The sequence below is a fragment of the Malania oleifera genome, chromosome 6 (assembly GCF_029873635.1).
Source record: "Malania oleifera isolate guangnan ecotype guangnan chromosome 6, ASM2987363v1, whole genome shotgun sequence".
NCBI lineage: Eukaryota > Viridiplantae > Streptophyta > Magnoliopsida > Santalales > Ximeniaceae > Malania > Malania oleifera.
The window spans coordinates 80941041-80960608 of NC_080422.1; the positions used below are offsets into that span (position 1 = coordinate 80941041).

The 19568-nt window shown below is 37.2% G+C and overlaps 1 protein-coding gene across 8 annotated transcripts in view; it reads right to left on the minus strand.

Annotated features, from left to right (window-relative positions):
* LOC131158118 (lycopene epsilon cyclase, chloroplastic) overlaps positions 1-19568 on the minus strand; it is a 40948-nt gene that overhangs the window by 2191 nt on the left and 19189 nt on the right. For 4 of the 8 annotated variants that reach the window (XM_058112733.1, XM_058112732.1, XM_058112738.1 and 1 more), the window contains 5 exons: positions 11974-12117; positions 11773-11880; positions 8387-8483; positions 8186-8314; positions 6831-6963 (listed from right to left, as the gene is read on the minus strand). In XM_058112733.1, the coding sequence (XP_057968716.1) occupies positions 6831-6963; positions 8186-8314; positions 8387-8483; positions 11773-11880; positions 11974-12117 (611 nt within the window). The remainder of the gene's footprint in view (positions 1-6830; positions 6964-8185; positions 8315-8386; positions 8484-11772; positions 11881-11973; positions 12118-19568) is intronic. The other 4 variants (XM_058112740.1, XM_058112739.1, XM_058112736.1 and 1 more) reach the window with 3 other exon arrangements.

Consider the following 19568-nt stretch of genomic DNA (forward strand, 5'->3'; position numbering starts at 1 on the left):
TTCTTCATCAAGGTCGCCATAGAGAAAGGCATTGTTGACATCGAGTTGATGGATATGCCAATTGCGAGTGAAAGCAAGAGCCAAAATGGTACGGATGGTGGTCATTTTAGCAACTGAAGCAAATGTCTCCGTGTAGTCAATGCCTTCCTGTTGACTGTAGCCCTTGGCAACTAGGTGAGCCTTGTATTGTTCGATGGATCCATCAGGATTGTATTTGATCTTGTAGACCTATTTGCAGCCAATGGATTTCTTACCAGGAGAAAGATGAGTAAGGTACCAGGTGTTGTTAAACTCGAGAGCATCAATTTCAGCCCACATGGCAGTACGCCAGTTGGGATCTGTCATGGTCTGAAAAAATGACTGTGGTTCTTCGGCAAAAGAGAGGGCTATGGTAAAAGCATGGTGAGAAGGAGATAAGCGGGAATAAGATACAAAATCAGTGAGATAATAAGGGTTACCTGACGAACGGACCATTACAGAGTCAGATGATTGAGCAGGCCAACATGGCAGTACCTGTTGCACATGAAAATCTTGCAAGTATGTCGGTCGCTAAACAAGATTACTGGATCGTCGAGGTTGTGGAGAAGAGCGTAAAAGATTAGATAAGGATGGAGGAGAGGTAGGTGGTGAAGATGATGACTAAGGTGGAACGTCAGTGATGTTGTCAAGAGAAGGAATAGGACAGGGTAGGACGGGTTCCATGGGTTCGGGAGTAGATGAAGCAAAGGGGAAGGAATCTTCATGAAAGAAAACATCTCGAGACACAAAGATATTATGTGTTGCAAGGTTATAATGTCGATAGCCTTTTTGACCACATAGATAACCAAGAAAAACACATCAAGTTGCTCTGGGATCGAACTTAGATGGATTTTGCGAATGAGTGGAAGCAAAGCATAAGCATCCAAAGACTCACAGATGGCTATATGTAGATTTGATATTATACAATCTTTCATAAGGAGACAAGCCACCTAAAACAAGAGAAGGAGTTCAGTTAATGAGATAAGTTGTGGTAAGAATGACATCCCCCTAAAAGTGTTTAGGCATATGGACTTGAAAAATTAGTGGACGCACAACATTAAGAAGGTGACAATGTTTGCATTCAACTACTCCATTTTGTTAGGGAGTGTTGACATAGCTGATTTGATGTATAATGTCTTTGAGAGCATAAAATGAAGGCATGTCGAACTCAGACCCATTATCACTTCAAAGAGTTATGCAGATACTCACCAGCGAGAATTGGAGTTTGACGCAGTAGATCACGTACTCCTAAAAGTGGCACCAATGAAAGGAGTTATGAGATTTGGGAGGAAGGGTAAACTGAACCCTAGGTATATTGAACCATTCGAGATTCTTGAAAGAGTGGGTCCAGTTGCCTACAGGTTGGCGTTACCACTGGTTTTGACTAGAATCCATGACGTATTTTATGTTTTCATGTTGAGAAAATACGTCCTAGTTCCCTCCCATGTGATTAGTTATGAGGCACTGGAGTTTGATGATGTGTTATCTTATTAAGAAATGCCAGTGCAGATTTTAGACTGGAAGGAACAAGGGTTGTGTACAACGAGGATTCCACTGGTAAAAGTGTTATGGCGCAGTCATGCAGTAGAGGAAGCTTCCTGGGAATTAGAGGAACAGATGCGCCAGAGATACCCACACCTGTTCGGTGGAACCTAGGGTTGAACTAAGAGCAAGAAAGTAAATAACGAGATATGTATTTTGATTTGTATAGTATAGGATAGGTAGTGTTAAGGTTTTGATTATAAATGGTTTTGGGGGAGTTTTCTTTTGTTGTACATTATTGTAATCTCCCAGAACCCTCTTTTGTAACCACAGTATTCCTCCGCCATAAGTGAGGGTGATTAACAAAATTAGGATGTTTTCTATAAGGATGAAAAGGTGATGAATAGCAATTTTGAGGAAGAAATTTTATAAGGAGGGGAGAATGTAGGGACCCGAAAAATTTAATTAATGAAAGTAATAAAAGAAATGAAATGAAAGAGAAGAAAAAGGAAAAAGAGAGATCAGCAGGGATTCGTCGACGAACCCAGAGTCTTCATCGACGAATGTCCCTATAGGTCTCGTCGACGAAGTACACGTGTCTCGTCAACGAAAAGATACTGAGAGTTGAGGAATTTCAGAGAATTTCAAATTCGTCGACGAACCAGTCTCCTCGTCGACGAAGTGCCTTCGTGGGCTCGTCGACGAATCACTTTAACTCATCGATGAAGTCTGGCTTATAAAAAGGAAAACCCTCATTTTTCAACGTGATCTCTCTCTCTCTCTCTCTCTTCGATTTTTACTCCGTTAAAGCCCATTTTGACGATTAGGAACCAACACGAGGTTCGTGAGGAGATTCTCTATAACTTAACTGGAGCGAATTTGATTTGGTGTTCTTGGGCTCCACTCCAAAATCAGGGTAAGTGAAGTATTTTAAGGTTTAATGGGCTATTTGAAGTATTCGGAACCTAGGAAATGCTAAATGAGAATTGTTCTGGGAATTGAGTTGATTAATTTAGGGAAATGTGAATTTCAAGCTTTTGAGTTGCGAACGCCGTGGAGCGCAGGATCTAGGGTGTTAGTGGACCTCTCAAAAAGTCAGGTAAGGGGAATAAATTATAACAGTTATTTTGAGAATTTCTGGTTGGATTAATACGTGAAAATGGGAATATGATATTTTGTTTGAAATTATTATGATACGAGTATCAGATAAAATTGTGTGGCATATAAGTAATACTGAATTGTGGTGTTTTGGAATATGATATATGATTATAAAAATGTTTTCTATGATAAATAGGGAAATATGAGAATATAATATGTTTTATTGAGAAATGTGGAAATTCACGAAATAAGACATATATACTATTATGAGAATGGAATGGGTATTGAAAAGATGAGAAAGAAACAGAAAATGATGAGAATATTAAAATGCGATATATAACATTATGAAATGAGATATGAATACTAAAATGTGAATATGAAAATGTGAATATTGCAATGTTAATACTGCAATGAGAATGTTGAAATGTGAATATGAAAATGTGAATTGCAATGTGAATACTGCAATGAGAATGTTGAAATGTGAATATGAAAATGTGAATACTGCAATTATGAAAGTTGAAATGTGAATACTGAAAAGTGAATATGGATATGTGAATATTGCAATATGAATGCTGCAATATAAATACTGAAATGTGAATAGTGAAATGTGGAAATGAGAACCCTAATGGACGGTTGTGATAAAGAGCACGGTACCGTTGCTAGTGAGGTGTTAGTGCAACCACATGGTCTCGTGGAGAGTGGCGTGACAATCGATTGGGCCTTCGAAGAGATGTTGACTGCCCCTAGGTCCGGACCAGGCTGCGGTAGGCCAAACGTACTACAAACGAACAGGTAGAGTTCTTAATTTGATCTAACCGGGTCAGCTAATCGCGGTTTAGATCCAACCTTCGGGCTGCACAACCTCGACCATAGGGGGAAGCATGGCGTGGAGAATATCCTCAGGGCAGCCATGAGTTACAAACGGCACATGGATTGGTTACTGAGGACACTCATGAGCTAAATGCGAAATTGAAATGAGAAACGAAAAGAGTGTGAGTTTAATAACATAAATAATTAGGGCGAAGTAAAACTTTCAACCTGAAGGCTTACTAAGTAAAGTGAGTGCCCTGATAAGTATCAGTTGTAGCTATACCCGAGTTAATCAAACAAGGTTACAAATGATATCAGAGCAGAGGGGAGCTACATGTATGGGCATGTAATCTCCCTTATCCTCGAGAACTTTTGCTGATAAATATGGGTTGCATGTGAATGAGTTAAAAAATGGAATTAAAGTTTATAAAAGCTTGTGTTTTATATCTATATGATTATGAGTATAAATGGTATATTTTTCTCAGATAGTATTATCACTGAAATGAGAATATTATGAAATAACGAAACTCTTACTGCCACACACTGTAAATAATTTATTTCGTCTTACTGAGATGTGTCTCACCCAATTATCTAAATATTTCAGGGAACCGTGACGGACCAGGAGATAAAGCTCTGAGATAGAGGGGAGCTAGTACCCTGATAGACAGGGTGAGTGTTTTGACCTAGGGATGCATGTTCCCCTAGAGTTTTTGGTTGATTTTTGGGAAAGTGTTATATATATATATGTGTGTGTGTGTGTATGTATATGGATGTTTAGTACTCTAATTATTTGTATTTTGGATGGTATGTATATATGGACTTCTGCTGTTTGGGTTGTTTATATAAGTTTGACTGATTACCCGATTCCCGTTTCGGGTCGGGTTATGCTGATACGATATCAGAGATTCTGACGTGGCCAATGTTTAGTATTATTGATTAATAGTTATTATTTACTAGGAAAAAAATGGTATGAAAATTGGGGTGTCACATGTCCCCCATTGCCTCACATCTTAATGCAACGACGTCGTCCCACTCCAATCCATCCAATCACATGTTGTCTCCCACCTCAAATGACTCCCCTGCTTCTGGTTCGTCACCACCTTCCCCCGCTCTTCCCTTAAACACATCCACCACCCAACCGTCATTAGAGCTTGCCACTGCTGCAAAACCTCCAGTACTACGTTCCCACCAAATGACCACATGGTCCCAAAACCACATCGTGAAGCCAAAGACCTTCACTGATGGACCAGTCCGCTACCCACTTCTGCAGTCTTTCTTTGTTGCAGGTGGTGTTCTTGACTCCCCCATGAATTATATAGAAGCAAGCAAATATAGTGAGTGGCGCAATGCAATGGATGAGGAATTCACAGCTCTTATTAAGAATGGCGCCTGGTCTCTAATGCCATCAAAACCGAACATGAACATCGTCGGGTCCAAGTGGATTTTCATATCCAAACACAAAGCCAACGGCACTCTCGAACGCCGTAAAGCAAGACTGGTTGCCAAGGGCTACCACTAATAGCCTAGAATTGACTTTGACGACACATTCAGTCCAGTGGTCAAGCCCACAACCATCTGGCTTGTTCTAAGCATTGCAGTCTCCAAACGCAGGCCAATCCATCAAATTGACATACAAAACACATTTCTTCACGGGAATCTATCGGAGGAGGTATATATGCATCAACCTCTTGGATATGCTCACCCCAATTTTCCAAATCATGTATGTCGACTGCACAAAGCATTCTACGGCTTGAAACAAGCCCCACGGGCCTAGTACCACCACCTGCATGAGCACCTTCAATCACTTGGCTTTGTCAACTCAAGCTCCAACACTTCTCTCTTCACATTTAGGCAAGCTTCAATTACTCTCTTTGTTACATTGATGATATAATCATCATTGGCTCCATCTCACAAGCTATATCTAAACTGATCTCTGCTCTCGCCAGTGAATTCACTATCAAAGACCTAGGTGTTCTAAGTTTCTTTTTGGGCGTTGCAGCTCATCATGTGAAAGAGGGGCTACTCTTATCTCAAAGTCAGTACATATATAATCTACTCAGTCGCACGAAAATGCTCAATGCCTAGCCAGTATCTTCACCCATGTCTTCTTCCCAGAAGCTATCGTTGTTTTCGGGTGCTCCATACTCTAATACCTCTACCTACCGAAGCATATTTGGAGCCTTGCAGTACCTATCTTTGACACAGCCTGATATCTCCTTTGCTATAAATAAAGTGTGCCAATTCATGCACAAACCCACTAATGAACATTGGACAGCAGTGAAAAGGATACTACGTTACTTCAAGTTTTCCATTAGTTTTGGATTAGTCATTCAGCCTAGCATGTCTACACAGCTCTCAATTTATTTCGATGCCGACTGGGCCGGCTGCCCCGACGATCGAAAATCAACCTCTAGTTTTTGCATTTTTTTGTGACAATTTAATCTCATGGAGCTCTAAAAAGCAACCGACTATGGCTCACTCAAGCACCGAAGCTAAGTACCGAGCAATTGCTCAGGCCACAGCTGATTCTATCTGGCTCCAATCTCTACTACGTGAGCTCGGTATTTTCCTTTCCCAGCACCCCATTCTCTTGTGTGACAACATAGGGCCGACCTATCTCACAGCAAACTCAGTGTTTCATGCACGTACAAAACATTTGGAAATCGACTACTACTTTGTTCGTGAAAGAGTTCAGCCGAATTCATTGGAAGTTCGCTTTATATCAAGCAAGAACCAATTAGTCGATGGCCTCACAAAAGCATTAGTCTCTACAAGGTTTTCCCATCTTCGGTCCAAGCTCAACGTGCAGCCTTCCCCGATGAGCTTGCAGGGACGTATTAAGGAAACACTTTCCAAAATAGATGACAACAAGATTAAATCAACAGATGACAACAAGCTCGATTCTATTCCATGATCTGAGGAATTGTATTCATTCACTTCTTTCCATTTATGTAAAGATTGTAATTATAACTATTCCATTTATGTAAATTTTGTAATTATGGCTATACACTAGTCTTTTCTATAATTTTGCCAATTCCTGTAATTACTCTAGGACACAAGTTTTGTAATTTTTATAATATCAGTAAGCTGCTATATATATACAATTCCTATTGACAGCAATTGCACGAGAGTTTCCATCTTGTGAGTATTGTTTTAATAGCTTACTTCATCAACTCTAGCCAACGGGCCAATGTGAGGTCTTGTCAATTCTCCCCACCCAATCCCTCTCCCTAACTTACCAAAACAAAAGAAAAGAATGTAGTAGTTAAATATTTGCATGTTTCCACATTAAATAATATAGTTTTCATAAAATGCATTGAGATGCAAGTGGAAAATCAAGGATGCAGTGGCTATTGAAAGGCATGGACAAAATATCTATTACACAAAAGAGAATATAGAGAAAGTAAAAATGGTGATCATACCATTTAGGTAAGCGGAAGAATGTATGGAAGAATGTTCTAATGCCCTCAATGTCCAGTTGCAAAATGAGCGCTAGTCCAAAGAGAAAGAATGCTCTTTGTCGTTTCCTTTCTTGTGGCCAAAGGGTATTCCATGCTGATGCACAAGAATTATAAGCATCATCATAAATCACAAAGTACACTGCATAACAGAGGTTTGAAAATGCTAGACTAGCCCATTATAGTTTTGTTTTTATTTAGTCATAATTGCATGCAAATGCTTCCAATTACAGATCACTAGAAGCAACCAAAAAAAAAAAGCCTAGTGGTCCTTTGTAACTAGTAATGTACAACATTTACTATAGGTATGGGTTTATAATTAATTTTGTGTGGACTACACCCTAGGGTGCCATACCTAAGGTAAGACCAAGCCAACCCTCATACATTTCTCACTACAACAGGGTGGTATAAGTACAACGCGTTGCTCGTAAGGGATGCCCCAACACATAATCAATAGGGATTTTTTTATAGAGATTTGATAAGTTTTACCCTGATTGTTAGCTACCTAACGCAACCCTCCTCCTTTACCAGAACTTGGGATTTGTGTGAAAAGAATTTGAACATTGAGTACATTACAAGTAAAGTTCTTTTACGCAAAACCACCCATATAAAATTACCATTACTCAGGGAGGCATCCCTGAGGCCATAGTCTCTAATGAAAAAATCAAACTTCCCCATGCTAATGGTCACTCTTGATCATTGCTACTCGTTTTTTATTATTTCTTCACAAATAATTTTTTATTGCTATATTTATTAGTTTTTTTAACTATTGAAGGTTAAAGTTTATATGTTCTAAATATAAAAAATTTCAAACTTAAAATGTGTATGCCTTAGCTCCTTGAGGTTTATGTTTTAATTACCTACCAAGTGTTAAAAGATATACTTCTATGCATTTGCCATTCAAAAACATTAACAAACCCCAACTGAGTTAGCCTTGTTTTATGGAACTAGGTTTTTTTAATTCGAAGTTTGGTCCTCATTCTTAGTTGAGGCATTGTGCCATTGACAATTTGACAATAAGCAAAGATTTATAAAGGAACTTTCTCACTTTGCAATATTGATGCTCTTTCTCCCAGCTTGGAGGAGATGGATCTACTTTATCATGCATTCATGCTTATAACTCTTCTGAATAATCATATTGTTTCTTGAGTTTTAGGCACAATGTGGTCACAAATAAAGGTATATACAAAACATTCATATGACAATGTCTAACACTAAAGCTAGTATAATTCCACTACCAATAAGTATAAAGAACATTAAGTAGCAATAAATGGAACAAATGATGTAGATATATTCCAAAGCAATATTCATGCACATACCTTGCACCGAAAGAGTTCCAGTGCAGCTAACACGAGAAAGTGTGTCCTTGGAATGATCACGCTTCAAAATATTTGCAATCTTAGAAGCATATTTTGGGGCCTCCGACAATGATCTCACAACTGAATAACCTGTTTAATGAATGTGGGAAAGTATAGGAACAGTCTAGATCAAAAAATTAAAATTGATTCATTTTTCCCTACCTGTTGCAGGATGCACCATACTGGCAGCAGCACCAAATGCAATGGTTTTTTGGGCTGTATTTGGCAAGGATCCACCAACTGGAATATAAGACCATTCCTGTAAAAAGACCAAAAGTTGTTAACCACATCCTTTTGGTACCAAACTGACACACTAGAATTATCTGTTAATGAGAAATAATTTGATCACTACCATCTGGCAGGCTCAATGATCAGTCGAAGAATTTTACATTCAGTAATAACTGGAGGTAATGGTCATAACTGCTGCTTAAATACTTTTGAAATTAAGAACATTCTGGTAACAGGCAAAGTCACCAACCTATATAAACCATGTTCATCTCAAGATTAAAGCTTAGGCACACCCTTTCTAATTCAGGCATCAGAGAGGTACCCCAAGGCCCACCCAGGCCTCAAAAGTGTCATTTCTTTTGTAATTATGGGTAAAGCAGGGTGGTTGTTTAACCATTCAATGGGATCAGACTGAGCCAGTTTTTGGCATCAATAATTGGTGGCGTCTCTGGGAAACCATTTGTTTTCAATAAATCATGTCGAACACACTTGTCAAAATCAAGTATAAATGCAAGCACTACAATATGACAGCTAATCTCAAGTGTGTGCGCCAATATTTTTGTTCTGATTACAAAATGTTTTTGAGGTCTAGTGGACAAGATCTTGCCATTAGTAATGGCAATCCCATGGGAGTTAGAAACTACCTTCCATTCAGCAAGTTGTCTCGTTGGAATTCATTCAAAAAACACATCACTCGGATCTTAAATCATAAAGGTTCCACTCCATATTGCAGGCATGGAAAATGGTTAAAACTATGTTTTCCTAATACTCTCCTCAAAGCATTTTCTGTTTCCCTAATACTCCGCTTTTTGCATTTGAGGTTGGCACCATTCCAAACATGCATAATGGAATCTTGGTACATTGCTCAAATATTCATGAATGACGGCCGTGCTTGAGATATGGCAAAATAATATTCAAAGGTGAAAACATAAAAGCTAAAATTAAGTAGAGAGGCAAGTAACCTATCTATTTAGAGCACTGTAACAATTGATTCAAGATTAGCTATTCTGCCTGATTTTGTTATGTTGGTGCACGGTTTTAGCCTGATGCATTGCATGTTAAATTGTTCAGCCTAGTGCATGGTTAACCTGCCACAATTAAGTCATTTAGCTCAATGCTCAATTTTCAACCCAGCTAGTTAAAATTATTCAGCTCAATACTCTGTTCTTGGCCTGATGCATTACATCATATAGCTTGGTGCACAGTTTTCAGTCAAGCGCATTAAATTATTTAGCATGGACATATGGTTTTCAACTTGAAACATTAAATTATTCGGCTCGATGCACAGTTTTCATCCTGAAACATTAATCATATACCAAAAAATATGGTTTTTAGCCTAGGCATTAAATCCATTAGTTTGGACCTGCCATGACCCTCTGGCATGTAAGCCCATGGCACCATGTTAAGCTTGGCATGTCAGCCCAAAACATGCTCTTAAAACCCAGACTTAAAAACAATATGGCCTTAAGGTAGCCTAGCCCTAAGTCAGCTCAGCTCTATCTCAAATCAACCTGGCTTCATGGTAATGTAACCCAACTACAGAGCCGCCCAACTTAGCCCGACCTCCAATCAACCTGACCCAGATGGACCTCAAATTAGCTCAACTTTGAAACAACTGTGCCCAACTAGTCAATTCAGCCTCATCATCTCAGCATGTAAGCACATGCACGACACACTTCTAAGTCCAGCATTTATGCCTGTTGTAAGGGTAAAGGGACCTGGTGAAGACCTATTCTGAGTTCTTACTCCTGATCTAGGGTTGGTAAAAATGAGCCAGTGAAGTTCTTTTTTTAGATCTTACTTCTAACTTTGGGTAAAAGAAATTGGTGAAGACTTATTCTCAACTTCCTACTCTCAACCTAAGGATAAAAGAGCGTGAAGATCTACTCACAAGTCACAGCTCTTCCTCCCACCTTAAAAGTAAAAGAGGTTGGCAAAAATATGTTCCAACTCATATTCCTAATCTAGAAACAACCACCCCAACCCCCCCCCCAAAAAAAAAAAAAGGAGGAAAAAAACTACAGAGGAATATACCAACTTATCTTATTTGTTATGAAGGTATCACCATATCCAACCCCTCAACTTCGACATGAAAGGAGGCAATTGATCAGGGTTAAATTGGTCATAACTACTTAGCAAGATTAAAGACTCAATAGCTTCACATGGATAATCCCCAAATCAGTGGGCCACTCAGTCATCATTGGTGGTAATGGACATAATGCCACTTAAAATACAATTGAATAGAATTTAATTAGATTTAAGGACAAGAATGTAATGGACAAGGACAATGACCTATATAAACTCAAGGTAGAATCATCTCAGGATCCAAGGTATGCACTCCCTACAATTGTGTACATATTATCAAATTGGTTGAAGTCCGAAAGTGTCCCCAAAGCCCACGCTTTGCCTCCTAAGTATCATTTTCTTCAGTAATTGCAGGTAAAGCAAGGTGGTTGCTGATGATCCAAGGGTTGGGACTCGAACTAAGGCATGGTATTGTATGCATCAAATATGCTTCGTAAAATAATCAAATTTGTGCAGTTAGTTTGGAATGTATGGTGTAGATGCACATTCTGCAACAAAGAATACAATCATTGGAAGGTCTTTGCATGGCTAGGGATTGAAGTAAATAATTCAGGCCTTATGGCTAAGGAGGAGCAGCAAAAGCTGAGTTGTTGGCTTTATTGGAGAGTCCTAAGGAAGCTGAAAATATGTGCCAGCATGACACACAAGATGAGAGTGACTTGTCCACTTTGATTGGGTTCAAAACCCATAAAGTTACTCGTAAATTCTCAAGAACAAGTGAGCATTCCATATTCAATAGTTTCAACTTTCACTAAGCTCCTTAGATTCAAAATGCAGATTGGCTTCTTAGTCAAGATTAACAACAAACTAGAGGATTTTAGAGAGTGTGCTTGCTTAAATGAGTTAAATTACAATATGGAAAGCACATAAGCTCTGCCATTTTTTATGAATCACAAAAATTAGACAGTCTAAAGACGAATAGCTTTGGTGTGTCACACCACATATCCACCAAGACAAAGCATGAAAAAGAGAGAAGAAATTACAGAACTAGGTATGGTTCGCAGCAAGTTATTTCTATTAACAGAGACCTAATTGTTTTATATTTCACTCGATAATATAATATAGGTCCTAATTGGGTCATACTTCATTAGGAAATATGGCATATGGCCAGAGCTCTCTTTTGACACTAAACTTTTTTTTGTGGGGGGGGGGGGGGGGGGAGGGGGAGAGGGCCCTATTTTGAGTAGTGAAAAGATCATATCTTGCTGCTGGTAGAGCTGCACTAGTAAGATTACCTCTTCATAAGTTTTTATGATTTGAATTCCCATTGTCTCTAACCTTGACATGAGTCTTTTCTTCAATAGATCAAAAGGCATGGCATCTTTAGAAGCCAAACAGGTTTCCTGCAATGTGATTTCTCACCATATTTAGAATAAAATTATGAGGACTTAAGTAGCACGAAGTGTAAAACTGAAATACATCTACATCTTACATACCTCAAAAAAAACTCTTGTTTGTGACATGGGCATAGCATATAGAAATGTTGGATAATGCACTTCTAAAAACTGAACTTTTTGTTTAATATAATCTCTATAGTCCATGAAAACCATCAGGCTAGGATCATATGGATTATTTTCGACCTGAAATTATTAGTCAAAATTGACAAATTTATAGATGAGCACATTTGCAGAGAACACAAATGTACTGAAATTAAGTTTTGAATCCTCTACTGCAGGTTTGGAATAATAACTGTAAGATTTTAGATATTGTTTTGTTTTCCTCACACAGCAACATACAATAAAATATCAATGAACAATAATTCATAGGCATATATATAGAAGGCAGATTGCAACTACTACATAACTTACTGGCAAATTCCAATATTTGCTGTAGTCTGAAAGCATTTTAACTTTAAAATGAATAGAAAATCAAAATTATATATTCAAACTTACAATAACAATATATATATATAGCACCCCACTTGTGTCAAACACTAATACTACAACTATGGTTATTGCATATATAATCAAAACTAAAGCAATGTAGAAACTAATAATAAAATACGGCAATAAAGAACAACACAAGAATTTACGAGGTTCGATATAGAATTACCTACGTCCTCAGGCGCCGACAATCAATCCACTACTTCCAGAAAAATTACAATTTGGGCAAATTTCAAATTACCAATAGCAATTAGAAATACCCTAGAGTTCTTTATAAATAGTGAGGGAAGCTCTTTATATAGCTTCAACCTAAAGTTCAATAAACATTTCCCAGCAATGTGGGACATAAACTAACAAATCTCTACCTTGGCGATAAATTCAACAAAATTTTCAATCACCAACACTCTCTGGAGTTCCACATCATCGGTGCCTTCCAAAAATATTCAAACTTGCAAGATATTGATCAAGTCCAAACAATGTTTGAACTTGATTGTTGTCACAATTTTGGTCAACATATCTGCGAAATTTTCTCAGCTGTAGCAATCTTTTGAAGAAGTATTTTACCTTCATCAATTATATCCCGCATAAAGTGAAAACGAACGTCAATGTGCTTTGTTCGTGCATGGTAAACTTGGTTCTTTTCCAAATGAATAGCACTCTGGCTATCACAGAACAGAGTAATGTGCTTCTGAACAACTCCCAAATTTTCAAATAAACCCTACAACCAAACAGCTTCCTTAATAGTCTCTAAAGCTGTCATGTACTCTGCTTTTGTCGTAGACAAAGCAATAGTAGACTGTAAGGTAGATCTCCAACTCATTGGACTATTAGCAAATGTAAATACATATCTAGTAGTTGATCGGCGTTTATCCAGATCACCTACAAATCAAAATCCACATATCCAACAACATGTTGATCAATAGTATTATTTTTCTCAAATACTATACCAACATCAATAGTATTCATTATGTATCGTAAAATCCATTTCACAGCTTGTCAATGTCTTTTACCCGGATCATGCATATACCTACTCATCATACTAACAGCTTGTGAAATTTCGAGTCTTGTATAAACCACTGCATATATCAGACTACCAACTGCACTTGCATAAGGAACTTGTGACATATATTTACTTTCCTCATCTGAATTAGGAGATAAAGATGCACTAAGTTTGAAGTGAGGAGCAGCCGGAGTGCTAACTGGTTTTGACTGCTCAGACATGCCAAAACTTTGTACTACTTACTTCAAATACTGTTTCTGAATCAAACTGACTCTTCCTCTCATTCTATCTCTACATATCTCCATGCCAAGTATCTTCTTTGCTTCATCAAGATCCTTCATCTCAAACTCTTGATTTAACTGAATTTTTAGTTTGTTGATTTCTTCCCTCTTCTTTGAAGCTATCAACATATCATCAACATACAAGAGTAAATATATAAAAAATCCATTTTGTAGTTTGCGAAAATAAGCACAATGATCATGTTTATTTCTAATGTACTTATGACCAATCATATAAACAGAGTAGACACAGTTGGTACGTACTATTCATTCTAGGTCTTTTGCTTTGTTGGTTGCTATTGAATATATAGAAGATGGCAGAAACTAGTGCAGCAGTAGAAAAAACTCTGTCCACATGAACTTCAACCCCTTCGACTTCGACATCATTGTCAAAGACGATAGCTAATGCTCAGTTTGAGGTGGAGAAATTTGATTATACCAATAATTTTGGTATGTGGCAATGTGAGGTGACGGACATCCTGTATCAGCAAGAATTGGATATTGCTTTGGATGATAAACCAGTAGTTATGGGTGACAGAGATTGGGAAAAGATCAATCGTCAAGCATCTGGTACGATTCGTCTGTGTCTCGCTAAAAATCAGAAATATTGTGTTATGAGGGAAACATCTGCAAAGAAATTGTGGAAGACATTGGAACATACATTTATGACCAAGAGTTAGGAAAATCGGCTCTATTTGAAAAAGAAATTGTTTCGCTTCCAGTATCAACCAGGTATTTCGATTAGGGGTGAGCATAATTCGGGGAAACCCGAATTAACCGATCAATTTCGGTCGGTTCGGTTCGGTTAAAAAATAGGTCGGTTCGGTTCGGTTATGGATGTACCAAATTTCGGTTAATCGGTTATCGGTTCGGTTAAGAGAAATTTTAATTCGGTTAACCGAATTACCAGAAATAATAATAAATTAAAATTTAAATATAAACTAATAATATATATATATATATATATATATATATATATACGCAGGATGGGGGAAAGATTATTCTAAGAGAAATTAAAATTATGAATTGAGTTTTAAGATTATTTTTATTACGTAAAAATAAGACTAAAGTTTGAGATTGCATAAAAATAAGACTAAAGTTATAATTATAATCTATTTTTAATAATTAATTTAAAATAAATTCGGTTAAATTCGGTTAACCGAATTACCCGAAAAGGTAATTCGGTCGGGTGAGGTTCGGTTAACATCTCTTATTCGGTCGGTTCGGTTAATAAAAATCATTAACCGAAAATTTCGGTTAATTCGGTTAATTAACCGAATTTGACCGAACCGACCGTTTGCTCACCCCTAATTTCGATTAATGACCACATAAATGTTTTCAATAAAGTTTTGGCCGATTTGTTAAATTTGGATGAAAAGGTGAAAAATGAAGATAAAGTCATATTGTTACTGAACTCTCTCCCTGATGATTATGAACATCTAACCACCACTTCATTGTATAGGAAAGATAAAGTTACTTTTGGTGCTGTTTGTACTGCATTGATTAGTACTGAATGCAAAAATTAGGATCAGAGGGTCCATAAGGAAACAGCAGAAACACTAACAATAAGGGGACGTTCTCAGAGTCGTATGCCTAGAAGGAGGAGTAAATCTCATGGGAGACCTGCTAAAGATGAATGTGCCTTTTGTCATGAGAAAAGACATTGGAAGAAAGATTGTCCTAAATTATAGTAAAAGAATAAGGGCAAAGCACATTCTAATGCTAATATAGCCAATGATGATGGAAGTGAGTCAGATTTTTCTCTTGTTGGAACATCTTCGTCACATTTTTTTGGTGAGTGGATTTGGATTCTGGTTGTTCCTATCACATGTGTCCCAATAGAATGGTTTTCTAATTTTGAAGAATTAGATGGTGGAGTTGTTTTTATGGGAAATGATAATACCTGTAAAACAACTAGAATAAGATCAATACAGTTGAAATGTCAAGATGGAACTATTAAAACCTTGACTGATGTTAGGTATGTTCCAAGCCTAAAGAAAAATCTGATTTCATTGGGTGCTTTAGAATTTAAAGAGTTCACTATCACTTTGAAAGATGGATGAAAGCAGAAGCTATGAATCTTTTCTACATTAATTTGTTCATATGTACATCCCAATATATAATACGATTACCTATTCTAAACAAGGAAACAATTCCCTTACTGAATAATATCAAATCCCCCATATTTACCCACTTTCCTAATTTGTATATTATTTACAATGATACTTGGGATTGGGATTTTAACACTCCCCCTCAAGTTGGATCATAAATATTAATCATCTCCAACTTGCTAATAAGATCATCAAAGCTCTGTCGTCCCAACCCTTTAGTGAAAATATCTGCAGTTTGTTCCTTGGTAGGTACATAAGTCATACAGATAATTCCTTCTTCAATTTTCTCTTTGATGAAGTGTTTGTCTACTTCCACATGTTTAGTCATGTCGTGTTGAACTGGATTAAGAGACATGCTGATAGCTGCCTTATTGTCACTATAGAGTTTAATAGGAAAGTTCACCGGAACCTGTAATTCTTCCAAGAGTTTCCGTAACCACAATCCTTCACATATCCCTTGAGCGACTGCCCTGAATTTAGCTTCAACACTACTACGAGCCACCACATTCTGTTTTTTGCTTCTCCAAGTTACCAGATTTCCCCAGACGAATGTACAATAACCTGTGGTGGACCTTCTATCTTCCACTGATCCTGCCCAATCTGCATCTGTAAAGATCTCTACTTCCTTGTTTTCACATTTCTTAAAGAAGAGTCCTTTTCCCGAGAATCTCTTGAGATATCTAAGGATCTTGTACACAGCATCTAAGTGGGCTTCTTTTGGTGAATGCATGTGTTGACTTACTACACTGACTGCAAATGCAATATCTGGTCTAGTATGTGATAGGTAGATTAACTTGCCAACCAATCTCTAATACCTCTCCTTTTCTACTGGTTTTCCACAGTCTTCAACCCTCTTTACTGCTTTCATCGGGGTTTTGTTGGATTTGCATCCCAGCATGCCAGTTTCAAATAGGAGGTCAGTAACATACTTTCGCTAAGAGACACTAATTCCCTTTTTCGTTCTCGCCACTTCCATGCCCAAAAAATACCGCATCTGTCCCAAGTCTTTAACTTCAAATTCAGCAGCCAAAACCTGACTGCCCACTACTGAAAAAGGAGGGTAAGAAAAAGAAGAAAGCCATGAAAGCTGGGACTTCATGGGACCAATTCAGCAGCAGCGACTCGGATTCAGATCATAGTGACACGGAGGTCGCTAATCTGTGCTTAATGGCACACGGGGATGAGGTATCGTTTTCTAGTTCATCATCTTCTTATTATTCATCTGATGATTGTGATTCTAACAGCATGCCTACATTTAGAGAATTACAATTTGAATATATTCGTGTTTCAAAATTGTTAGGCAAAATGACTAAAGAGAATAATGATTTGAAAAAGAAATGTGAAAATTGTTCAAAATTGTTTAATATGGCAAAAACCTCTCATGCATCTATTTTAAAAGAAAAAGATACTACTATTGTTGAGCTTGAGAGGAAATTTGAGGATAGCTCCAAAATCATTTTTAAATTCACAAAGGGTAAAGAAAATTTTGAAAAATTACTTGGTGCCCAAAGAAATTCCTTAAGTAAAGAGGGTCTTAGTTTTAATGGCATTGAAAATGTTAGACGACCTAATCTTTACTTAGGACATTTTACACGTGAGTCAAAATCTCATATCCCTCCTAAAGAACCTAAGTGTAGATTGAAATGTTTTAAATGTAAACAAATTGGTCACATTCAATTTGATTGTCCACTTAGGAATAAGCATGCTAAAATTAGAAGGTATGGGTAGTTAAGGGAGATCTTGCTACTAACCCCCATGGACCCAATAAAATTTGGGGACCAACATCAGTCACTTAACTTATTTTACAAATATGCCTATGATCATCCTCCTCCAAGGACCAGTGGTACTTAGATAGTGGGTGCTCACGGCACATGACCGGCGATAAGGGAAAATTCACTTTAATTGTTCCCAAGGATGGAGGCTATGTGACATTTGGCGACAATGCCAAAGGACGCATCATTGGGGTAGGTAAGATTGGTAAGGATTCCTCTCCTACTATTGATAATGTTCTATTGGTTGATGGACTGAAACACAATCTACTTAGTATAAGTCAATTGTGTGACATAGGATATAAAGTATCGTTTGAAAATGACAAATGCATAGTAGAAAATAAAACGGACCATAAAGTGCTTTTTACTACTGATAGACATGAAAATGTCTACACTACCTCTTTTGATAATTTAGCTTCACAACAAGTAACATGTTTTTCTGCTATAAATGAAGCTAGTTGGTTGTGGCATAGGTGTTTGGGGCATGCTAGCATGGACTTATTGTCTAAACTTGATAGAAAAGAATTAGTTAAAGGCTTGCCTAAAATGTCTTTTGTAAAGGATAAAATATGTGATGCATGTGAAATGGGCAAGCAAACATAATCTAGTTTTAAGAAAAAGAAATTCATATCTATTACTAGACCTTTGGAGATGCTTCACTTAGATTTATTTGGGCCTAATTCTGTGCAAAGTCTTGGTGGTAAATCTTATGCTTTTGTAATTGTGGATGATTTTTCTAGATTCACATGGGTGTTATTTCTTGCACATAAAAATGAATCATGTGAACATTTCACCAAACTTTGCAGGAGAATTCAGAATGAAAAAGGATATAAAATCACTCACATAAGAAGTGATAGAGGCATGGAATTCAAAAATGAAAGCATAGAAAAATATTGTGACTTAGAGGGCATATCACATAACTTTTCTGCACCTAGGACACCTCAACAAAATGGTGTAATTGAAAGAAAGAATAGGTCACTACAAGAAATGGGCAGAACTATGTTGAATGAGCATAAGTTACCTAAATACTTTTGGGCCGAGGCCATTAATACTACATGCTATGTTATGAATAGGGTGTTGATTAGACCATCAATTAATAAAACCCCTTATGAATTGTGAAACAATCATAAGCCTAATATTTCCTATTTTCATATGTTTTGTTGTAAATACTTTGTGCTTAGAGATAATGAGCATCTAGGAAAATTTGACTCTAAATCTGATAGAAGCATCTTCCTAGGCTATGCACTTAATAGTAAAGCATATAGGATTTTCTATAAAAGAACTTTAGCTGTGATTGAGTCTATTCATGTTGTGTTTGATGAGTCTAATCCATTTTCTAATAAAGATGATGAAGATGATATTGATATTAGAAAATGCTTAGAGAAAATGTCCATTGAAAATAATGCAAGTGAAAATCAAGAAGCAAACGAAAAATCACTTGAAGATAATGAAAATGGAAATCAGGAGTTGCCTAGAGATTGGAAATACATTAGAAGTCATCCTATAGATCAAATCATAGGCGAATCATCCCGTGGAGTAGCCACAAGATCATCATTGAGAAATATAGTAAACCACTCCGCTTTCTTATCCCAAGAAGAACCTAAAAATATTAAAGAAGTCATAGAAGATGAATCTTGGGTAATGTCCATGCAAGAAGAACTTAAACAATTTGAAAGAAGCAAAGTGTGGACTTTAGTTCCTAGGCCTAATGAGCACACCATCATTGGAACTAAATGGGTATATAGAAATAAGAAAGATGAAAATGGGGTAGTAACTAGGAATAAAGCCAGACTAGTTGCCCAAGGGTATAACCAACAGGAAGGGATTGACTTTGATGAAACATATGCTCCTATTACTAGATTAGAAGCCATTCGTATGCTACTTGCCTTTGCCGCTTTTAAAAATTTTAAATTGTTTCAAATGGATGTTAAAAGCGCTTTTCTAAATGGCTACATTAATGAAGAGGTATACGTAGAACAACCACCCGGTT